The following is a 21911-nucleotide window of genomic DNA, read 5'->3' on the forward strand; positions in this document are numbered from 1 at the left end:
GTTCCCTTGTTATCTCTAGTTTTCTTGAAGAGATCTCTAGTCTTTCCCATTCTATTGTTTTCCTCTATTTCTTTGCATTGATCACTGAGGAAGGCTTTCTTATCTCTGCTTGCTATTTTTTGGAATGCCACATAAAAATGAATATATCTTTCCTCGTCTCCTTTGCTGTCCCTTCTCTTCCTTTCACAGCTATTTGTAAGTGCTCCTCATTCAGCGATTTGGCTTTTTTGCATTTCTTTTCCACGGGGACGGTCGTGATCCCTCCCTGTGCAAGTGTCACAAACCCCCGTCCACAGTTCATCAGGCCCTCTGTCTATCAGATCGAGGCTCTTAAGTCAATTTCTCACTTCCACTGTATAATCATAAGGGATTTGATTTAGGTCATACCTGAACAGTCTAGTCGTTTTCCTTACTTTTTTCAATTTGCGTCTGAATTTGGCAATAAGGAGTTCATGATCTGAGCCACAGTCAGCTCCCGGTCTTTTTTTGCTGACTGTATAGAGCTTCTCCATCTTTGGGTGCAAAAAATATAATCAATCTGATTTCAGTATTGCGCATGTGGTGATGTCCATGTGTAGAGTCTTCTCTTGTGTTGTTGGAAGAGGGTGTTTGCTATGACCAGTGCGTTCTCTTGGAGAAACTCTATTAACCTTTGCCCTGCTTCATTTTATACCCCAAGGCCAAATTTGCCTATTACTCCAGGTGTTTCTTGACTTCCTAATTTTGCATTCTAGTCCCCTATAATGAAAAGGACATCTTTTTTAGGTGTTAGTTCTAGAAGGTCTTGTAGGTCTTCATAGAACTGTTCAACTTTGGCTTCTTCAGCATTACTGGTTGGGGCGTAGGCTTGGATTACTGTAATATTGAATGGCTTGCCTTGAAAACGAACAGAGATCGTTCTGTCGTTTTTGAGATTGCATCCAAGTACTGCATTTTGGACTCTTTTGTTGACCATGATGGCTACTCCATTTCTTCTAAGGGATTCCTGCCCACAATAGTAGATAAAGTGGTCATCTGAGTTAAATTCCCCCATTCCAGTCCATTTTAGTTTGCTGATTCCTAGAATGTCGGTGTTCACTCTTGCCATCTCCTGGGTGACCACTTCCAATTTGCCTGGATTCATGGACCTAACGTTCCAGGTTCCTAAGCAATATTGCTCTTACAGCACCGGACTTTGCTTCTTGTTGTTTTTGCTTTGGCTCCATCTCTTCATTCTTTCTGGAGTTATTTCTCCACTGATCTCCAGTAGCATATTGGGCACCTACCGACCTGGAGAGTTCATCTTTCAGTGTCCTATCTTTTTGCCTTTTCATACTGTTCATGGGGTTCTCAAGGCAAAAATACTGAAGTGGTTTGCCATTCCCTTCTCCAGTGGACCACATTTTGTCAGAACTCTTCAGTATGACCCGTCTGTCTTGGGTGGCCCTACATGGCATGGCTCATAGTTTCCTTGAGTTAGACAAGGCTGTGGTCCATGTGATTAGATTGGTTTTCTGTGATTGTGGTTTTCAGTCTGTCTGCCCATTGATGGCGAAGGATAAGAGGCTTACTGAAGCTTCCTGATGTGAGAGACTGACTAAGGGTACACTCTGATATTTTCTATCCTATTCAGCCCACCCTCCTCCCCCCTGCTCTGTCTCTATCAGTGCTGATTGCAATCCTTTCATTTTGTTTCATGACCCCTCATATGGTTTGGATTCAGCATTGCTTCAACCCAAGCTCTTTTAAGAACAGATTCTTTTTTTTTTCAACCTGGATCCTCAGCAGTAAGCATGTGGAGTCCTAACCACTGGACCAATAGGAAATTCCCAAGAGCAGGTTCTGTGTTTTGTATGTTTTGTCCATTTTTCATCCTTGTCATCTATTGGAGTATGTTGTATAGTAAGCACACTGACTGTTTGCTGAATGAGTGAAGAAATTTTTGATCGATCCTTGACAGATAGTGCAGATATATTCCCTATAATCCTGACTGACAGAAATAAAAAAAAAATTACGTGTCTTATTGTGTCCCCTCCTTGTGATACATGTAACAGGACTATGATCTAAATATTGGGAAACAATCCATGTAGACCAAGTGGAAGCAAAGCATCTACCACCCTCAACTTTTAATACATTTTACTTCATTAATTCTCTCTCTTTATTCAGTATGCTCTTGAGGATTTTTTTTTTTTTTTCTGAAACCATGTCTTAAGGAATGAAATCTACCTTCAATTATTTATGGTTTAAATTAATACAAATAAGACTTTCTGGCTTGCTGTGCTGATACTCATTAATAAATATTTTACTGGGTATTAGGAAGATTCAGATTGACTAAATGAGGTTCTTTTTCAGTATAAACAAAAGCCCTTGTGTGTATGTGTGTGTGTGTTTTTTCTTTCCACAACTGTGCCTGCCCGATTCTTCCGTCTGGCTTTCATTAAGGTAAATGAATGTTAGATGGGTGCAACCTCAAAACGATAGGTCTTTGGGGAACTGGAGTCAGGGGGGGCTCCGCTGTGAAATAATCCCCTCGTTAAACCAAATTTAATCTCATTAGCAGGGTAATTGTGCTGTTAGGAGAAATGGCCAAACAGGTTAAAGAGAAACCCACATAGTCTAGTTATTCTTTCATTTTTGTCATTGAAAAATGGAACACTGAACCAAGAGGCAAAAGATGCAGATTTTATGTTTGGCCTAACTTTGTGATCGAGTCTTAAAAAATTCGAGGTCTCTTGCAGTTCCACTGGCCTGCGTATGACATTGGTGTTATGTCACAACACTATCTGGAATCCTTTCCTGTAGAAGCACACCAGTAGCCCAGGTTCCTGTCGTGTCTCTCCTTTTTATACACGCATTTGGCCCACTCACTTTTCCAACCAAGTTGTATGTATTTGACTTTGCCAGTGTTTTTAAAACTATCAAAATATCCCAAACTTAGTTGTGAAAAATATGCCTTTCCATCTTTGGAAATGAGCGCATTAGGAAATTTTCTAAAATCATTGAATCTGTGACCATTTATTTTGCTTTCTTCTGAATTTCCATGCATATGGGCTTTGCCATTTTTAGGACAGGATATAGAAGAATGGTGAATAAATGAAGAGCCAGATCGAAGTACAAGGCACAGTCTTAAAACTTGATAGCAGGGTGACTTTCAGTAAATTACGTAACTTGTCTACAGTTCCTTCATTTGTAAACTGCAGTTCCTTCATTTGTAAAACGGAAATAATTATCACTATCAAAACATCCTCCAACGCAGAGTGAGGTTCAAGTATGTGAAAGTCCTTTGCAAGTGCTAACAAGCACTGTGGATGTGAGAGATCATCCTGTAGCCACTGGCCTTATGACCTGGCATCCCTTGCTCCTGGGTCATGGCCTATCCATGGTCAGTAAATGTTAACTAATGAATGAACAAATTAGATATTAGGGAGGTTCACTGCCAGGTTTCACATTATAGATTTCACCTGAATGATGATTGCTAAGAATTTGTCAAAAATAGAGTTGCATACTTTTTTAAGAGAGAAAACACAACAAATCTCTCCTGTCCAGTTCAGTTCAGTCACTCAGTCATGTCCGACTCTTTGTGACCCCATGAATCGCAGCACACTAGGCCTCCCTGTCCATCACCAACTCCCGGAGTTCACTCAGACTCACGTCCATCAAGTCAGTGATGCCATCCAGCCATCTTATCCTCTGTCGTCCCCTTCTCCTCCTGCCCCCAATCCCTCCCAGGATCAGAGTCTTTTCCAATGAGTCAACTCTTAGCATGAGGTGGCCAAAGTGCTGGAGTTTCAGCTTTAGCATCATTCCGTCCAAAGAACACCCAAGGCTGATCTTTAGAATGGACTGGTTGGATCTCCTTGCAGTCCAGGGGACTCTCAAGAGTCTTCCTGTCCAAGAGGAGCTTATTACAGAGCCACTGAAACAAAATATGCACATGGGGAATGATATTAAAAAATACTTCAAGGTGTTAGTAATTCTGAATGCACATAAGTAACAGTCTGAATACATAAATGATAAATGTAGAACTAAGTGTTGTGTCTGTGGCTGTGATTTTGTATTGTTAACCTCATAGAAGTCATCAGTTGTTGTCTACAGTTGGCCCTCCATATGATGGTCAACACAGAAGACTGACTGCACTATGCTGTTGTATTTAAAGGATTTGAGCATCCGTGGATTTTGGTATCTATAAGGAGTCCTGGAACCTAGTATTCCCTAATACCAATAATATTAGGGTATTAATATTATATATAATATATATAATAATTTTCAAAATGATAGTATTAGGTTGCTGCTGCGGCTGCGGCTAAGTCGCTTCAGTCGTGTCCAGCTCTGTGTGACTCCATAGACGGCAGCCCACCAGGCTCCGCCATCCCTGAGATTCTCCAGGCAAGAACACTGGAGAGGGTTGCCATTGACTTCTCCAATGCGTGAAAGTGAAAAGTGAAAGTGAAGTCACTCAGTCGTGTCTGACTGTTCGAGACCCCATGGACTGCAGCCCACCAGGCTCCTCCATCCATGGGATTTTCCAGGCAAGAGTACTGGATTGGGTTGCCATTGCCTTCTCCAGTATTAGGTTATATATATTATGCATATAATATGCATATAATTGCATATAATATTATATGTATTACATATAATATATAATAACCTAATTATGCATTTAATATATATAACCCAATTATGCATATAATGTATATAACCTAATACTATATATTATATAATATATATAACCTAATATATAGTATTAGGTTATATATATTATATACATAATATGTATGTGTAATTTCTCAGAGGAAATTTACAGCCAGTCTGATGAGTTAGATATTTTTTTTAAAGTTAAATATGAAACAAAGTAGGTTTTTGAAATGAATTTTTCCAGTAAGATGTATTTCATGTTTGTGCAATGGTAAATCATATTTTCATTACATTTTTCCATTGCTTTGAAAACAGGAAACATTTCTCAGATGAAATCAGGGCTTACATTGGCTTTTTTAAAAAATAATGTTCAACCTACTTCTATAGGCTTTTTCTGTTTCTTGCATATTCAGTAGCAATAACCAGACCAAACGTGTAACTCACTGAACCGAGTAACCTGACTGTCGACCCTGACTGTTGGACGGGTCTTTTATCTGCTCTGTGTTTTAGGTATTTGTCATCAGTATAATCTCAAAGAGTATCCGTTCTGCAGGAACTGATAGTGTTGTAATCGAAATTCTTCTCTAGAGTCTAGTTTTTTCTTCAGAAACATGTATATTCCATCATTTTAATGTTTCTTCGATTGATAAATATTAACCTACAAGTTAATCTGCAGACAAGAGGCTTTCTTTTTTTTCTGTATTATTTTTACATACAAATGTAATAATCTATGCTGCTCTGTATCTCAAGATTTTTGAGCAGAATTTAAAATTCTGATTTAGCCTTACAGAGGATATGAAAACCTGAATCAAGGAAATGGTAGGAATGATAACGTGTCTAATTTCGCCAATAAGTGGACCTATTTATGAAACTATAAAGAAGAAAATGAGTGAGGCCTCTGGAAGGAAAGGAGGACAATAATAGCAGAATGCCAGCTGAGATGGCTTAAAAACATTTAGCTTAGTTCGCATTCAATATTAAGTTGATATTACTCCAGCCCTTTTTATCATGTTAGAACCCTAAGAGTGTGATATGACTCTCAGTGGCCAAAAGCAAGGCTCTCGAAAGCACATAATCTCTTCTAAGTAGTAAAGAACTCTGTAGGAGGTAAATCTGAGGAGAACTTTGAACCATTATAGAAAATAACTTTGTGAATATGTGTAAGATAATTATAGATATTGGTCTGGAAAAGTATGGAGATGGGAGCAGAGGTTGGAACCAGCAGTGTTTATGAGAAGACGAGCATGGCCTAATTGAAACAATCAAATATGTGAGTAAAGGAGATAAAAGCAAAAAAGTTTAGGCAAGCAATGTCTGTGACTCTCAGATATCAGATTTGTCAGCTAAGGGATCACTTACTGTTTTCCAGATACTTTTTCTTGTAGCACTTTGCATACAGGTTGGCAGTTAATCAAGTGATGATAAACCTAAGAGCAGGATATGAAATAATAATAAGCTAAGTTCGGAAACAAGGTTAGCTGCCAAATAGGCTCATTAGAGATAATTCAAACTGAGTTTTCCAAAGCATTCATTTATTAAATATAATCAAATCCATCCTTATTGAAGAACAGTGAAGGAGAGAACCAAGTGGCCAGACCATGTCTTCCAGCAAATATATATTGTAATTTTATCCCAGCAGGCTCGCAGTTCATGTTTTGACACATGATATACACCAAGCTCTGACTTCTGTCATTGATGGCAAAGTAGTATTCAGTTTAGGCCAGAGTCGGTAAATTTCACATTACCAGGAATGTGATCAGGATTTGATTTGTTAATGGTTTGCCTAAAAAGGCCTCATATGGATAGATTTCACATAATGCATGCATCATTTAACTTCACAGACTTTTCTTTTTTCTTTCACTCTCTCTGTTCTGTTTTTCACCTTGTTTAGCCAGCCATATTTATACCTTAAAATATAGCCTTACAGTAGCCTATGCATTTTTACCCTTCAAAAAAGCACTGGCCTTTTAGATAAGCCTAACCAACTTGTGATAGAAACATAATATTATCATCTCTTAAAACATTTATTGACAGTGTCCACCATACTTGAGATAGTGTTGTGCTTTGAGTGTGATTGGAAATGTACAAAGCACAGTTATAGCTCTAAAGGAGCTCAATTCTGATAGGAGAGAAAAGCGCCTAGGGAGAAGAATGACTAATGCTATCTGATGAAGTAAAATAATTCAAATTAATAAACTGGCTTAAAGAGATCAGGGAAAACCATGAGTGAGTGAGCTTTGAATGAGTCCTTGAGGGGAGGTTATAGTGAAAATGACAGTTTTTCAAATATCCACTCTAGCTTACTTGTCACAATATAGAACATGCCTAGACGAGCAAGAAAAAGACCACATGGACATCATGGGGGAAAAAAAAAGTTTTTTTTTTGTTTGTTTGTTTGTTTTTAATGTAGAGAATACATAGAAAACAAAATTTGATGAGTTAAAGTTGAAATATATTACTTGTTTCTTAATTTCCTATTAGGTGTTACTATCTTCAAGAAACAAGACACATCCCGTCACCTCAAGATGTTTACAAAGTAGGAGGGAATACAGGCACCTCAACAGGAATATTCTTTGGACCTAGGGTGCTATGGGCGGGGGGCACAAAGTGAAAAGCTTTCAACTGGACTCAAGGGACAGGCATCCTGGAGAAAGTATTTCTAAGCTAGATGTTGTTGGGCAAATGACATTTGAAACAAGAGGTGTGGGCAAAGTGTTCAGGCAAATAGACCACCGCGGGCAAGACCTGGAAGTAGGAAAGAAAGCAGGGCTAGTTCATGAAAATGCAAGCAGTTATAGTCTGTGCTTTAGTGAAATTAATATAGCAGCTGTATGTTAGATATTAATGCATTGAAGGAAAGAGATGAAAGATGGAAAAACCAGTTAGGCAATTTATGTGGGAAAGCCTGGGAAATAAATTACCTTTATTAAGTTCCACCTATTCATCTATGTCATCTAATTGAATGAAAGGCTAAAGGATGCTGCCAGGTGTTATAAATGGAGATGCAGGGAAGTTTTCCCAGGGTATGGCATGGAACTGTTGAGGTGGTACCATTCATAGCATGTGCTATGGTCCTAGCAGTCCCTGGGCAGGGCAATTTCACTGTGAATGCTTTAGCCCCTAGAACAGTCCATGACCTCAGGTAGATACTCCATAGATACTGCTTAAATAAATGAAGGAATAAACAAGTGAATCAAGAGACAATATAAAGAAAATGTCTCTAAGTCTGGAAGTGTCTTGCATGAGTAACAATGCTGAAAATAGAAGGAAGTGAAAGATAAATAAGTTTGAGACTGGGTGGCTGAAAGGGGATGGTGCAAAAATAGAGAATGCAGAAGGAGAGGATTGAAATCACTAGAGGGTGGCTCTGAGATTCCATTTTGGACATTGTTTGAGTTATCAAGAAGACATCCAGAGAAAGTATCTAACAGGTGATTTAAAAGGCAGCTTAGGAGCTTGGGGAAAGAAGTAAGGAGTAGAAATCAGATTTACTACATTTCAAGAGAAATAATTTATTGTTTTCTAATATTCGTATTTAGCAATATTACGGTCCTCTCAATCCACACAAAGTTCGACTACATCAGTACACATGCTGGGGTTCTCAAAATGAAATCGTTGATTGTGTTCCCCTCACCAGCGCTCCTCGAGATCTAACCTCAGGAAGGCATAAAGGAAGCAAAGCGTGGCAGTTGCTTAAAGCAGTGCTGCCATGTCATTAGCACGATATAACTCTCAGCTATTCATGTTACTGTTATTTTTTCATTTGCTCAGTTTCATCATTTGTAAAATACAGATATTAATGGAGCAGATTTCAGGGAGTTATTGTGAAAACTGCAGAAAAAAAATCCATATAAAGCTCTTCAGTCAGAACACGGTAAGAACTTCCCAGGTGGTGCCAGTGATACAGAACCCGCCTGCCAATGCAGGAGACAAAAGAGATGCAGGTTCAATCCCTGGGTTGGGAAAATGCCCTGAAGGAGGGCATGGCAACCCACTCCAGTATTCTTGCCTGGAGAATCCCATGGACAGAGGAGCTCAGTAGATGTAAGCAGTTATTAGCACTGCTCCTACTCACATAGCAATGGTAGATTTGCCAGATTGCTCTGGAACACTTGAAATATATTTAATATCTTATACATAAGTTTCCAGGTGATATGATAGACGTTTTATAAGTTGAGATTCTTTTTCTTGAAAAATTTTCTGACATCCTTATCTTCTATTGAAAAGATGCAAAGGACAGGTGATTTTACAATTAAATGAAAAGGATAAAAACAATTCCAGGCCTGTTGGAAGAAGCAGGACTATCATTTTTGTCTTGAGTTTTATATCAAGTCCTTATCTACATGATTTTTCTTTTTTTGGTTAAAAAAAAAAAGGACCACTTGATATTAAGAGTTAGCTTTGGAGTTATTTCAGTTTCCAAATTACATGCTTAAAAAATTTAAACAGCTGTCATTATAAAGAGGCTTACTTCATTTTACCTAAAGTGCTTCTCAGTCTGGAGGGAACACTTAAGTATAGTCACAAATCACTTGCTATCACAAGTGTAAGGGTTTTTTTTTAAGTTAAATTTGTTTACAAGCCTGCAGAGCTCAAATTTTGTAGATAATTTTCTTTTCTACCTTTAGTTAATGATTTCTGCCTCTTTTCTCCTCCAGTCCTAGGCATGAATTTCACTCGTTACAAAGAGAGCACCCAAATCCCTTTTTATTTCATTAGTTCAGTAAATTGTCTCCTAGGGGTTTGGACTGAGGACATGATTGGGCTCTGCAAGGATGAGCTTGTTTTGCACTTTTAGCCAGAAAATCTTTCTATACAGAAGTCACAGAAAATAGTTACACTCAGCGTGAACAATTACAGGCTGTTGGGGGAGCCTCTTCCTGATGTGCTGGTGACTTACTCCTATGAATTAAGAGGCAAATGTGCTCCAAAGTGCATTAACCTTTATGGATTTTTTCTTCGGTTTTCATGTTCCCCTGATTTATGGTCTTAAATATGCCTGTTGCTGCTGTTTCTGAACGAGTCCCTTGTAAATCATTTCTAAATGATCTTTTTCAAGTCAGATAATCCAAGTCAGTTGAATATATCCCCAGTCAATTCCTCTGAGGCTTCTTTCCTTCTTTGCCCATGTTATTTTCAGTTTGCTCCATGGCTTAAATATCATGTGTGTATGTGTGCTGAGTCGCTCCAGTCGTGTCCGACTCTTAGCGACCCCATGGACTGTAGCCTGCCACGCTCCTCTGTCCATGGGATTTCTGAGGCAAGAGTACTGGAGTGGGTTGCCATTCCCTTTTCCAGGTGATCTTCCTGACCCAGGCATCAAACCTGTGTCTGCTGCCTTGCAGGTGGATTCTGTACCCACTGAGTCACTTGGTACCAGTCAAGCATGGCAGGAATTTTGAGTGTGTTCTGTATATTCATAAAAGCCCACTGTTGCCCTTAGAGTGATGTGCAGGGAGTGTCATGAGCACGTAGTTCCCTGTTATTAGTGATGTTTGGCATCCTTTCACATGGGCCCATGTTTCTCCAGAAGAGTTCTGCATTGAGCAATCAGTGTTCCTTCTGGGTATGAAGATTGTCTTGGATTTGAGGGAAAATGTGAGTTTTTCGTCTCCTCCTAACTAATGTGTCATTCTGGCTATAGAGTGGCTGTTACTGCTATTGTTTGCATTCTTTCCATAAAATGAAAACACAAAATCAGTTTCAGAAAATTTAGAATTCTGGCTTTTAAAGCACAAAATTATTTATTTACGTCTCTGTCATAAACAGTGCTTCACTGCTTATTGCTAATTAAGTTTTAATGTAGATATTTATAAATACCTGTGTCCTGTGACGTTATTAAATGTACATACATTAAACGTGATGGTGAGCATGGTGACATGGGGATTTACCTCTGAATATGCTTGATGACATAAGCAGATCTTCTGCAGGCCTGTAAATGTCTCATAACTTTTCACATAGAAAGCTTGAACTTAAGGGAAAGAGATGGTTCAGATTTTTTTAAACTGTCTTTAAAGCCATTGTGCAATAGAAGAGATTCAGAGCTTCTTGATGGAGGTAAGCATGTTACATCTCTGCAGAGTGGCAAGACTGGATTAGAAGTTACTTGAGCAGAAATGATATGTTACAAGATCCTGCAGAATGCAAGAGGTCAGAGGAATAAATCACATGTAACTACTGGTTCTAACACATAAGATCAGGAGGAAAATCCCAAGCTTTTCAGATAAATATTGTGTGTACATAATGCAGCCCAAACTACCAACACAAGTGTGTGATAATATGACAAATTCAGGAATACGAGGACCAGAGTGAAAACTTCAGGCAGAACAAACAGCACTCCTGGCTAAGCCCAATTTGCATAGGGCAGGCCCAGGTGGAAGAAAAAACATATAAAAGGAGGAGCCAAAGCGCTTTCTCTGGGACTCTATCTCCTGCGCGCGCACATGCGTGCGCGCTCGCTTGCGCTCGCTCTCTCGCGCGCGCGCGCTCTCTCTCTCTCTCTCTCACTCTCTCACTCTCTCTCACTCTCTCTCACTCTCTCTCACTCTCCTGCTATCTTCTAAATAAAATGGAGCTGTAACACTGATTTGCTTAAGAGCTGTAACACAGTTTGTCCAAGACCCGAGAGCTGTGATGCTCCAAGGGCTTAATGTCCGTTGCTCCAAATCTTTGTTGTGACGAGACAAAGAACCGAGGAACATACACTTGCGTGACAGAATTAATTTCTGTTTATGATGTAAGATAGGTAACCAGTTTCATTTTGTTGCATATTAATGTCCAATTTGTTCTTCAGAGTGTGAAGTCTCTACTGTGTATTTTTGACATCCTTGTCAAGATTAGTTGACAGTGTATAGATAATTATTTTCTGGGGTTTTTATTCTGTTCCATTGGCCTAAATGTCTGACTTCATGCCAATATCATACAGTTTTAATTACTGTGACTCTATAATACATTTTGAAATCAGGAGGAAAAAAAAAGGGAAAAGAACTAAAATGTTTTATGTTGTATGATATACGTTATATACAGATGTATGTATTACAAACAGAATTAGCAGTAAACAGTGACATATTGTTTGTGAGAGAGCCATGAATGAATTCCTTGTATTCCAAAAGCCAAAATTCTTAATTTGGATTTTCTGAAGTGTATACTTTGGATTTGTATTTTAGTTCTCTGGAAAGATGTTATTTCCCCATGACTGGATTCAGGTTATGCGCTTTTTGGCAAAAACACGCATTTCTGGTAGGAGGTGCTACTGTGTTCTTCTCTGAACCATGTCAGATGGTACACGGCGTCAGTTTATCCTGTTACTGCTGTCAGCTGTAGACCTTTTAAATCACTAGACTGTGAATATAAGGAGCACTTATTTACTGTGAGCAACTATTTTTATTCAACTGAGTATTGCTCTCATTGCAACTTCTTGAACACAGAGGATCCAAATTGTATTTTAGGATATTTCCAGCTGGTAGCAGCCATAATCATTGACTGAGATGAAATGGAGCTTTACAATAAGATGGAATTTGTGATGAGGAGTCTGGGTTAAACAAGGGGCTTGGGAAACTTGAGTGAAATTTTAATTAGTGTAATTTTCCTGGATAGAAATCAAATCAGAATAAAAATTTTGAAAATACTAGGTTAAGTGTGGGTACTGTGTGCTCGTGTATGTGTTCCAAAGTATACATGCTTGCTATAAGAAAGAGTAAATTTAAAATATAGGGGGAACTTGCTATAAAGCACAGGGAGCTCAGCTCAGTGCTCTGTGATGACCTAGATGGGTGGGATGGGAGGGAGGGTCAGGGGGGAGGGGATACATGTATACATACAACTGGGTCACTTTGTTGTACCACAGAAACTAACACAACATTATAAAGCAATTATATTCCAATTAAAGAGAAAATATAGGTATTACGTATGTACAGATTTTTGGAGATCCCCTGGTTGATGGTAATTTGAAAATAAAACCTTTGGTAAAATAGTTACAAATGGCAACATTAGAATTTAGGAAGTAAGATCCATGCTTTAGACATTCAAAGACAATAAGGATAGATTGCCTACACTCTGTTTTCTGGTATATCCTACGCTACAGCTTGAGGATTAGGAGGCTGATCTGAATAACGTTCTTCAAAAATCCCGTAATTAGATACTCTGCATCTTTCATTATGTAGATCCTTCTCTTTGATTCTCATTGTCTCTCTTTCCATATACACAGACGTACCTGCGTTTTGTGTTTGCCTTCTCATCGTTTACAAGAAGAGGAAATCCCCAGTGTGAAAGCACTTCACGAGATTAGATAATACCCTTTTGACAGGGTTCCATCTGTGTTCCATCTTAACTTTGAAGTGAAGTGTTTTCTTTCCTAATGAGATTCCTTTCACTGTTAAAAATTCAATGTTTTCTTACTTCCAAAGAGCTGATTAGGAGCATTGTTGGAAAAACTGGGTTTTTTGATGCTTCTCTTCAACACCCTTGACTCTGTCTTCTGTCTTCCATTCAACAGATGATTTTTTAAGGTACTTAATAGGTGAAAGGAGCCATGCAGCATTTTTTGGGAATCGGTGGGAAATAAAATATAGGCTCACCCATGAAAGATGATGAGGAAATACTCCTAGTACTTTAACTCATGGAAAGAATTCCACAGAAGCAAAATGAAGATGTTCACTGTAGGATTATCTATAGTAAAGCCAGGAAGCAGCATTGATGTTCCCTAATAGATGTTTGGGCTTCCCTGGTGACTCAGACAATAAAGAATCTGCCTGCAATGCAGGAGACCCAGGTTCAATCCCTGGGTCCAGAAGATCCCTGGAGAAGGGAATGGCAGCTCACTCCAGTATTCTTGCCTGGAGAATTCTGTGAACAGAGGCTACAATCCATGGGATCGCCAAGAGTCAGACATGACTGAGTGACTAACACTTTCACTTTTCACTTTCACAGTAGATGTTTAGGTTAATAATGTGTTCATTAGATGATGGGACTTCCCTGATAGCTCAGTTGGTAAAGAATCCACTTGCAAGGCAAGAGACCCCAGATCGATTCCTGGGTCAGGAAGATCCTCTGAAGAAGGGATAGGCTACCCACTCCAGTATTCTTGGGCTTCCCTTGTGGCTCAGCTGGTAAAGAATCCACCTGCAGTGTGGGAGACCTGGGTTTGATCCCTGGCATTGGGAAGATCTCCTGGAGAAGGAAAGGGTAACTACTCCAGTATTTTGGCCTGGACAATTCCATGGACTGTCTAGTCCATGGGGTCACAGAGAGTCGTACATGGCTGAGTGACTTTCACTTTCATTAGATGATGAAGTGAGTCTTAGGCTTACAAGTACTAACCTCTGTGAAATGGCTAATATGAAGTAGTGTGAACAACCTTATTGCATGAAGCAAAAAACAAGTGAGAATATGGGCACGGAGTGGAGAATACTCTTTCAATCCAAGGCATCTGTGGTTGAGATATAGGATTATTTTCTTCCTTTCTCTCTTTTTCTTATAATCTTTCATTTGGACCTCCAATCCAAATCGTTTGGGGAAGGGCACTATTTATCAGAGAGATCACACTCTAGTTTTAGGAACTAAGGGTAAATGAAAGGACCTATTAATTATTTTATTCAATACTTGATTCAGCAAATATTTCCTGAGACCTACTATGTGCCAGCAGTAGACTAGGCCTAGGCCCTGAAGATACAGCCGTAAGCAATTTAAACTTGAGCCCTGGCCGCATGGGGTTTTGGTCATTCCTACATATGTGCATTGCTGAAATAGTCCAAGTAATAATCTAATGGCCCAAATTGCCAATTATGGATAATTGCAAGGCAAAGTAGAGAGTGAAAAAAAATGATAAAATATGTCACACTTTGTTCTAAATCTCCAGCCTCATCAGGGTTTATGCACTGATAGTAATTATACAAATAGCAGCACCCACCACCTACTTAGCAGTTAACTATATGTCAACCTCTGTGATGAGCACTTGCATTTTATTTCCTTAGTTAATCATCAGAATAAATCCTGTGTGTTACATCCATTTACAGAATGCACAAAAAGGATGAAGAGAGGCTAAGTAACCTGCCCAAGACAGTACATTCAAGATTCAGACTCAGGAATCCCTACTTTACGTGTTCCACCCTTGGCCATTCCACTTCCTTAAACCTTTCCTCTCTGCACAGACTATGAGTTCGGTTCACCTCCTGGATGCCTAGGGACAATCTTCCTCTGTGTCCTTCCTGCCTAAGAAAGGGTGTTTTGCCCATTTAATGTGATTACTTCTTTCTTGACCAGAGTGGAGAAGAGGCTGGTGAGACGGCCCTAATTTTTCTCTTTCTTTCTCCCCTCATGTCTCATGTCTTCTGCACAGTGGGACCCTCCCAGCTCCAAAAGCAGATTTAGAAACATGTTGAATGGGTCCCCTCGAGTCAGAGATGACACCATCAACCTGACTGTGTCATTTTAGACGGATGTGTATGCTTTAGGGAATAAATGATTTGTATTCAAAAAAAATCATTTGGCTGAAGGTGATGGAAGCTGCTCCATCCGTGCTGCTCAGAGTGGTTTCATATTCGAGGGGCACCAAAGGCAAATAAGGGACTAGAAAAAAAGAAAAATGGGGTAATTTAGAGCCTTCTGTTACTTTGTTTAGGAGCAGGTTAACTACTAAAAATCTCCTCCAAATAATTGGTCGATTTTGAAAATACAAGAAGTATTTCTGTCAGAAAACTCTTCTTCTAAGACCCATGGGAAAGAATAAATAGGGATTCTGATGACAGGTGTATTTATTTGTTATCAGATTAGTAACAGTGGTTGTCTTTCAGAGTCAGACCAAGGGAACCGGGATGCCCCTGGGTGGAGGGTTTCTCCGTGAGTTAGATGAGATCAGAGGGGATCACTGTAGCATGATGTGGGACCTGGAGATCTTAAAACTATAACCATAGTTAACTCTCTGCTCTTTATTTCTTCATTTCTGCCCCCCCCCACCTTCTACGCAATCTCTTCTTAAAGATTTATTGTATCTTGTTTTGGGTCAGGCCTTAAAAATATATGTATATTTATTAACTTATTTATTTTTATTTGGCTGTGCCAGGTCTCAGTCACAACATGCAGGATCTTTAGTTGAGGCATATGGAATCCAGTTCCCTGCTCAGGGATCTAACCCAGGTCCCCTGCATTGGGAGCCCAGAGTCCTAGCCCCTGAACCACCAGGGAAGTCCCTTAGCTCAGGCTTTTACTTCCCTTTAGTTGTTGACAACATCAGTTAAGAAATCTCATTGCTGTTTGTCATGGCTTCTCTGTGTCCCCTTTCCTGGGTGACTTTTCCACTGTAATAATCCTCTGTGTTCTCTTTCCTGCCCCCACTCCCCCTCCAAGGGCCTGGAGGTTAATGGAGCGTTTAACTGGTGATATGGAAGAGTAACCATGATGTATTTACTTATTAAGTAAAGGAAACTATTAGGTTAAACAGCTGAACTTACGGAACATTTATACCCCAAACTTTAAATGTGATCTAATTAGAAAGCAATTTATGAAATAGAGTCTTTGATAAATGTAGATAATTTATTTTATTTGAGTTGCTAATGTATTCACAGTTTTTTAAAAATTAAATAATTATGAAAATTACAATTGAAAAGTATATTCTCAGTCCTTTGCCAGACCCCACCCCCATCCTGCTTCCTATAAATACTCACATTTACTAATTTTTTTTATGAATCCTTCCAGGATGTCTTTATAATAAAACAAATAAATGTATAATTCTTATACAAAGGTGCATATTGGTATGCACCTTGCTTTTCTCGCTAAACAATATAAGTCCTAGAGATCTTTGCATGTAAGGTCATCAAAAGCTTCCATGTTTGGGAGCTGGGTTGCTGCCCAGTATTGTAGTGTGTAGATTCACCATAGTTTATTTAACTGATGTCTAACTGATGGATTTTTTGTGTTATTTCTAATCTTTTGCTATAAAAACAATGCTGCACTGATCTCTGTACCCTGTGCATAGATCATCTCATCCATATTCAGATAATAGCTGTTGGAAGAATTTCCCAGAAGTGAGATTTCTGGGTCAAAAGGAAATAAATTTGTAATTTTGAATGATAGTGCCAATTTGTCCTTCATCAGGGTTGTAACATTTTTCTCTCCCATCAATAACATATGAGACTGTCTCTCTGCCCACACTTAAACCAACAGTGTGTTTTCGAACTTTTGGAATCTGGCTGATGCGTGGGTATAAAAAATGGGTATCTCGGTATAGTTTACCTCTCATTTTTCTCATTATGAATGAAGTTAAAACTTTTTCTTATGTTTAATGTTCACTTACTGTAAAATGTCTTTTCATGTCTTTTGATCATTTTTCTATTACGTTCTTTGGTTTTTCACTGCCTGTCGTCTGTGACATAAGTTGCAAATAGATCTTCCCGGTTAATCACTAATTTTTTTTCTCTATTTCATTAGATTCTGTTTAATTTTATTTAACTTCTCTTCTTTTGGGAAAAATTTAAAGTGTAAGGCCTTTCTTGCTTTACAGAACATTGTAGAACTGTAAAACTCACCAGGCAAAGCAGTATTATTAATCAATAGGGGAAAATAACAATTGTTTCATGACTTGAAATTTTTTGGTATGAAAACATTAAAAATTCTTACTGTCAGTTACAAATATATACAGAAATGAAAAATAAAACTAATATGTATTAGTACCCTGTAACATTAGAAACATTGAGAATCAGAGTTTTGTTTCTTTGTTAAAATCTTACCAAGAGTGGGCTTCCCTGGAGGTCCAGTGGTTTAATACTCCGGCACTTCCACTGCACGGGGCACGGGTTCGATCCCTTTGATCTGGGAACTAAGAGATCCCATACGTCACATGATCTGGCCACAAAAACAAGTCCTACCAAGAGCAGTTTAAACAGTGCTTGCCACCATCTTCTTGTTGGGTCATTTACAATACATAGCAAAGATCTTTTTTCTCTGCCTTGGTGAAATGTCATACTTCCCTCTCAGTTTGGGTCAGCTGCCCATATTTTATTCTTTGCTTTTCAATGTCATGAAATATCTCCAAGAGTTCCTCTAAGGTAACATGATTTGGTCAACATCACTTCCTCTGGGATGTCTTTCTCTCTTTCGTCACAACTGTTTTTCTCTTTTAAGGTCAGTTGGTTCGCCCTCCCTCTGGCTGCATGTTCCTGTCACATGTTCCCAGGGTCTATTATTTCTTCTGTAAATCCACTTATGTTCAAGTCAGATTTTGATCCCAGTATTACTTTTAGGTGTTTTTTTTTTTTTTTTCCCCTGTACTTTTAGCTCTGTTGGCCAATCCCTTTTTCAGTTATCCATTTCTGTAAACTGTCACAGGGGTTAACCACTGAGAGACAGGAGACAACAGCTACCCACATTGTTGTCTTTCTGTGAACTGAGTAACAGATGTGAAGTGACCATTGACTGATCGGACTTTGAAAGAAGTGATATGACTGATCATTGATTGTGATGAACATCAATGATTTACATAGAAATTTCTGGATTGAAGCACTGGAGTTTCTGTTTCATTCCACTACTCACAGTTAATATACTGTGGTAACTGGAATTCAAATCCTCTTGAAGTGGTGTGATTCACTACACTGTAATAACTTAACATTTGTGCATATCAGAACCATGAAAGCAGGACCTGCCATCATAGAAAAATACAAAGAATAACATAACAAGTATCTGTGTACTCATTTGTGAGTTTTGACAGTTAGCCTTCTGCTATAAATGCTTTAAGTGTTTTTTATAAAGGAAATGGATCATTACAAATAAAGGTAAACTTCTCCTTTGTCCCCACCCCCCTCCTGTTTCCTTTCATAACCTCTCAACCCATGTTAGTATCATAAATTCAAAGACTATCCTTATTGGAATGGAGAAGGCAATGGCACCCCCCTCCAGTACTCTGGCCTGGAAAATCCCATGGACGGAGGAGCCTGGTAGGCTGCAGTCCATGGGGTCACTAAGAGTTGGACACGACTGAGCGACTTCCCTTTCACTTTTCACTTTCACGCATTGGAGAAGGAAATGGCAACCCACTCCAGTGTTCTTGCCTGGAGAATCCCAGGGACAGGGAAGCCTGGTGGGCTGCCGTCTATGGGGTTGCACAGAGTCGGACACGACTGAAGCAACTTAGCAGCAGCAGCAGCATCCTTATTGGAAAAGACCCTGATGCTGGGAAAGGTTGAAGGCAAAAGGAGAAGAAGATGGCAGAGGGTGAGACAGTTAGATAGCATCACCAACTCAAGGGACATGAATTTGAGCAACCTCTGAGAGAGAGAAGAGAACAGAGGAGCCTGGCATGCTGCAGTCTATAGGGTCGCAAAGAGTCACACATGACTTAGAGACTAAACAACAATACCCTTTATTTTCTCTCTTTTCGCAAGTTCTGTCCACACATATATAGAGCTTAAGAAATATGCAGAATGGGGTTTGCTCTTTACTTTGCATCATACTTTGTTTTTTATCACACTTTCTTTTGCTTTTTATATTTTTATTTCCTTCTTGAATTAATAAATATCTTTGTTTCTCCTTTCTCCCCACTAGTTTGAAATTTTTGTTTCTGTTTCATCCTATTTCTATTGAATAAGTGAAATAACTTGTGTTTAAAAAACAGACTCATATATAGGTGGATATTAAAGTGGTCTGCCCTTGTTTAGAGTTCTGGTAATTTCCGCAGATCTCTCCATGGCAGCAAGCAGAGATACCCATGTTTGGTCATATTTCTGTAGCTATCTTTCTGGTACGTTTGACAGTGGCCGTGCTCTGTTTGTCTTCCAGATTTATCCAAGAGATAGAGCACGCCCTGGGACTTGGTCCTGCCAAACAGTGTCCTCTTCGAGAGTTTCTCACCGTGTACATCAAAAACATCTTCCTCAATCAGGTCTTGGCTGAGATCAACAAGGAGATCGAAGGAGTCACGAAAACATCTGACCCCCTGAAGATCCTGGCTAATGCAGACACCATGAAAGTGCTGGGGGTTCAGCGGCCTCTCCTCCAGGTAATCACATCCTCTGAACTTCTTCTTTCTATCAGCAGTTTTCACTGACTTGGCAAGGGTTACAAATTGAAAAGAGAAGGAGAAGAATTACCATCTGTTTCCATGTTCATCAGGGACAAAATAAGAGGAAATAAATTAAATGGGCACTAGGGAAATTAAAGGACTAATGTAGAGATAATGGAAGTCCTGAAGATCTTTAAGGAAAAAATGGTTAGTTTTGAGTATAGGAGATGGTGAGCCTCATTAACATGCAGGCAACTAACTCCTTATTATTGGCTTGAAATTTATCCTTGAATAGAATTCTCTTTCCAGTGGTGAGTGCATGCTGAAGTAGAAGGATTTACAGGGAGGAAGCGACTCTACCTAACCTCAATGACCAACAGTAAACCCTCAGTTCCATTTGAATGCTGATTTGGCTAGCTCACAGTGAATCTGAACCCACCTTGCAAACTGGCTTTTGAAGGTCAGATCATTTGTTAATTCAAGTGATGATCATCTTAATATGAAAATGTTACTTTCCCTATTTTAAGCAATGGTTTCTGGGCAACAGAAGTAAAACAAGTTGTTAGATATTCAGATTAATAGACGAGGTATTTATTTTACATGCTTTAAGCCAGTGACTTGGAGGTAAATATAAAACCAAAAGAAAATTTATATTAATATGAATTTCAATTATGAATATACATTAATTACTGTTACATTGTATAATAATTGGACCTTTGCAGTGTTTCTTCATTTAAGAGAATGATGGGCACAATAGTACATTTTTGCATATGTTGTATGATATGAGGATATGTCAAAATGTGGAAGACTTGAGCTCTTCAAAGAGACATTGGATAAATGGGATAGTTGCTTCAGTTGCCTTCCTTTACCTGCTTTTACATATGGCATCCTAGATTTTCCTTCTTTGTACACTAGAATGAATAAAAATGCCGGCCCTCTCGTAGGGAAAGGTCCTAGTGTGAGCATTCTCTTTTTTCATGAGCAAAGTCATATGGTCTTGAGAACATAGACAAGAGGCAGTCATGTCCCCCAGAACTAGAGTAATAGCAACACATCTAGGAAGATGTTCGTTTGGATTGTCTGAGTCCGCGTTCCTGGTGAAGGATCTGTCCTGAGTGTGGGATGCAGAACAAGGAGAAGAGCAAAGACATGTGCTCACTTACCCTTCTGCCAGCTCATTCTTCTACTGGCTCTTTGCATGGCCGGCTGGCCTCTTCTCTTGGTGCCAGTTCAAATGTCACTTCCACAGGGAAGCTTTTCCTGACTATCTGCCTAAGTAGGTTCCCTTCATTGGTTATTTTTCATCTTCCCTCCTCCACCTTCTCAATCTATTCTCAACACTGGAGCCAAATTTTATGGATGTATCACACAAACTCCCATTCCAGGTGACTTATGATCAGGTTTCTGCCAATAGGAAGCACTAGCAGGAAGTTGGGGAGAAGGCAATGGCAACCCACTCCAGTACTTTTGCCTGGAAAATCCCATGAACGGAGTAGCCTAGTGGACTGCCATGTCTGGGGTCGCTGGGAGTCGGACACGACTGAAGCCACTTAGCAGCAGCAGCAGCAGGAAGTTGGAGGGTAAAAGGAGAAAGAGAGATTGGGCTCTTGTCTGCTTCCTATCCGTTTTGGACCAGAGTTCTGGCCTTGGGTGCCTCCCTCCATAACTAGAGGTCCTGCCAGATAACATTTTCTCCATGGCTCCAGCTCTCACTGGACTATGACAACACCATTTCCTCTCCTTGGTCCTTGATGAGAGCTTTCTGCTGTTACCAGTCTCTGGGAGCCTCAGCATCCCTTGTTGCTTTTTTCAATGCTGCCTATACCTCTGTAAGTCTCTGTACTTCATTAGTATTTCTTGCGTTAATCATCTGAATGGAATTGTTTTTCATTTAGGATCATGAATAGATTTCCCTACTTAGTCACTATTTTCAGGTTTTAATTTTTTTTCTTTCTTCGCACAACAGTCATAGTTGTTTATTTTCTGGCTTGTTGGTGGTGGGGGACAGGGAGGCCTGGCGTGCCGCCCTCCATGGGGTCACAAAGAATTGGACATGGCTGTGTGACTGAACAACAACAACAGGCTTGTTGACTTCCTATCTTTTCTCACTAGAAATTAAGTTCCAAACACATAGGCAGGAGGAATGTGCTCAGGAGTTTGTTGGATGAATGTATATGTGGGTGGGTGGGCAGATAGATGGTCACAGTGAATAGGTTTTGAGTGTCTTTAACTGCAGAGTCAGAGTGGGAAGATGAGAAAGAGAGAGGGACAAAAACTTGTTTACTTTTATGTTATGTCTGACCATATT

The 21911-nt window shown here is 39.4% G+C and overlaps 1 protein-coding gene across 11 annotated transcripts in view; it reads left to right on the plus strand.

Moving 5' to 3' along the window:
- Nucleotides 1-21911, plus strand: part of EXOC4 (exocyst complex component 4) — an 804929-nt gene that overhangs the window by 543665 nt on the left and 239353 nt on the right. For all 11 annotated transcript variants that reach the window (XM_055590952.1, XM_055590951.1, XM_055590955.1 and 8 more), the window contains one exon: nt 19381-19600. In XM_055590952.1, the coding sequence (XP_055446927.1) occupies nt 19381-19600 (220 nt within the window). The remainder of the gene's footprint in view (nt 1-19380; nt 19601-21911) is intronic.

Source organism: Bubalus kerabau, chromosome 8 (assembly GCF_029407905.1).
Source record: "Bubalus kerabau isolate K-KA32 ecotype Philippines breed swamp buffalo chromosome 8, PCC_UOA_SB_1v2, whole genome shotgun sequence".
In the NCBI taxonomy this organism is placed as follows: Eukaryota; Metazoa; Chordata; class Mammalia; order Artiodactyla; family Bovidae; genus Bubalus; species Bubalus kerabau.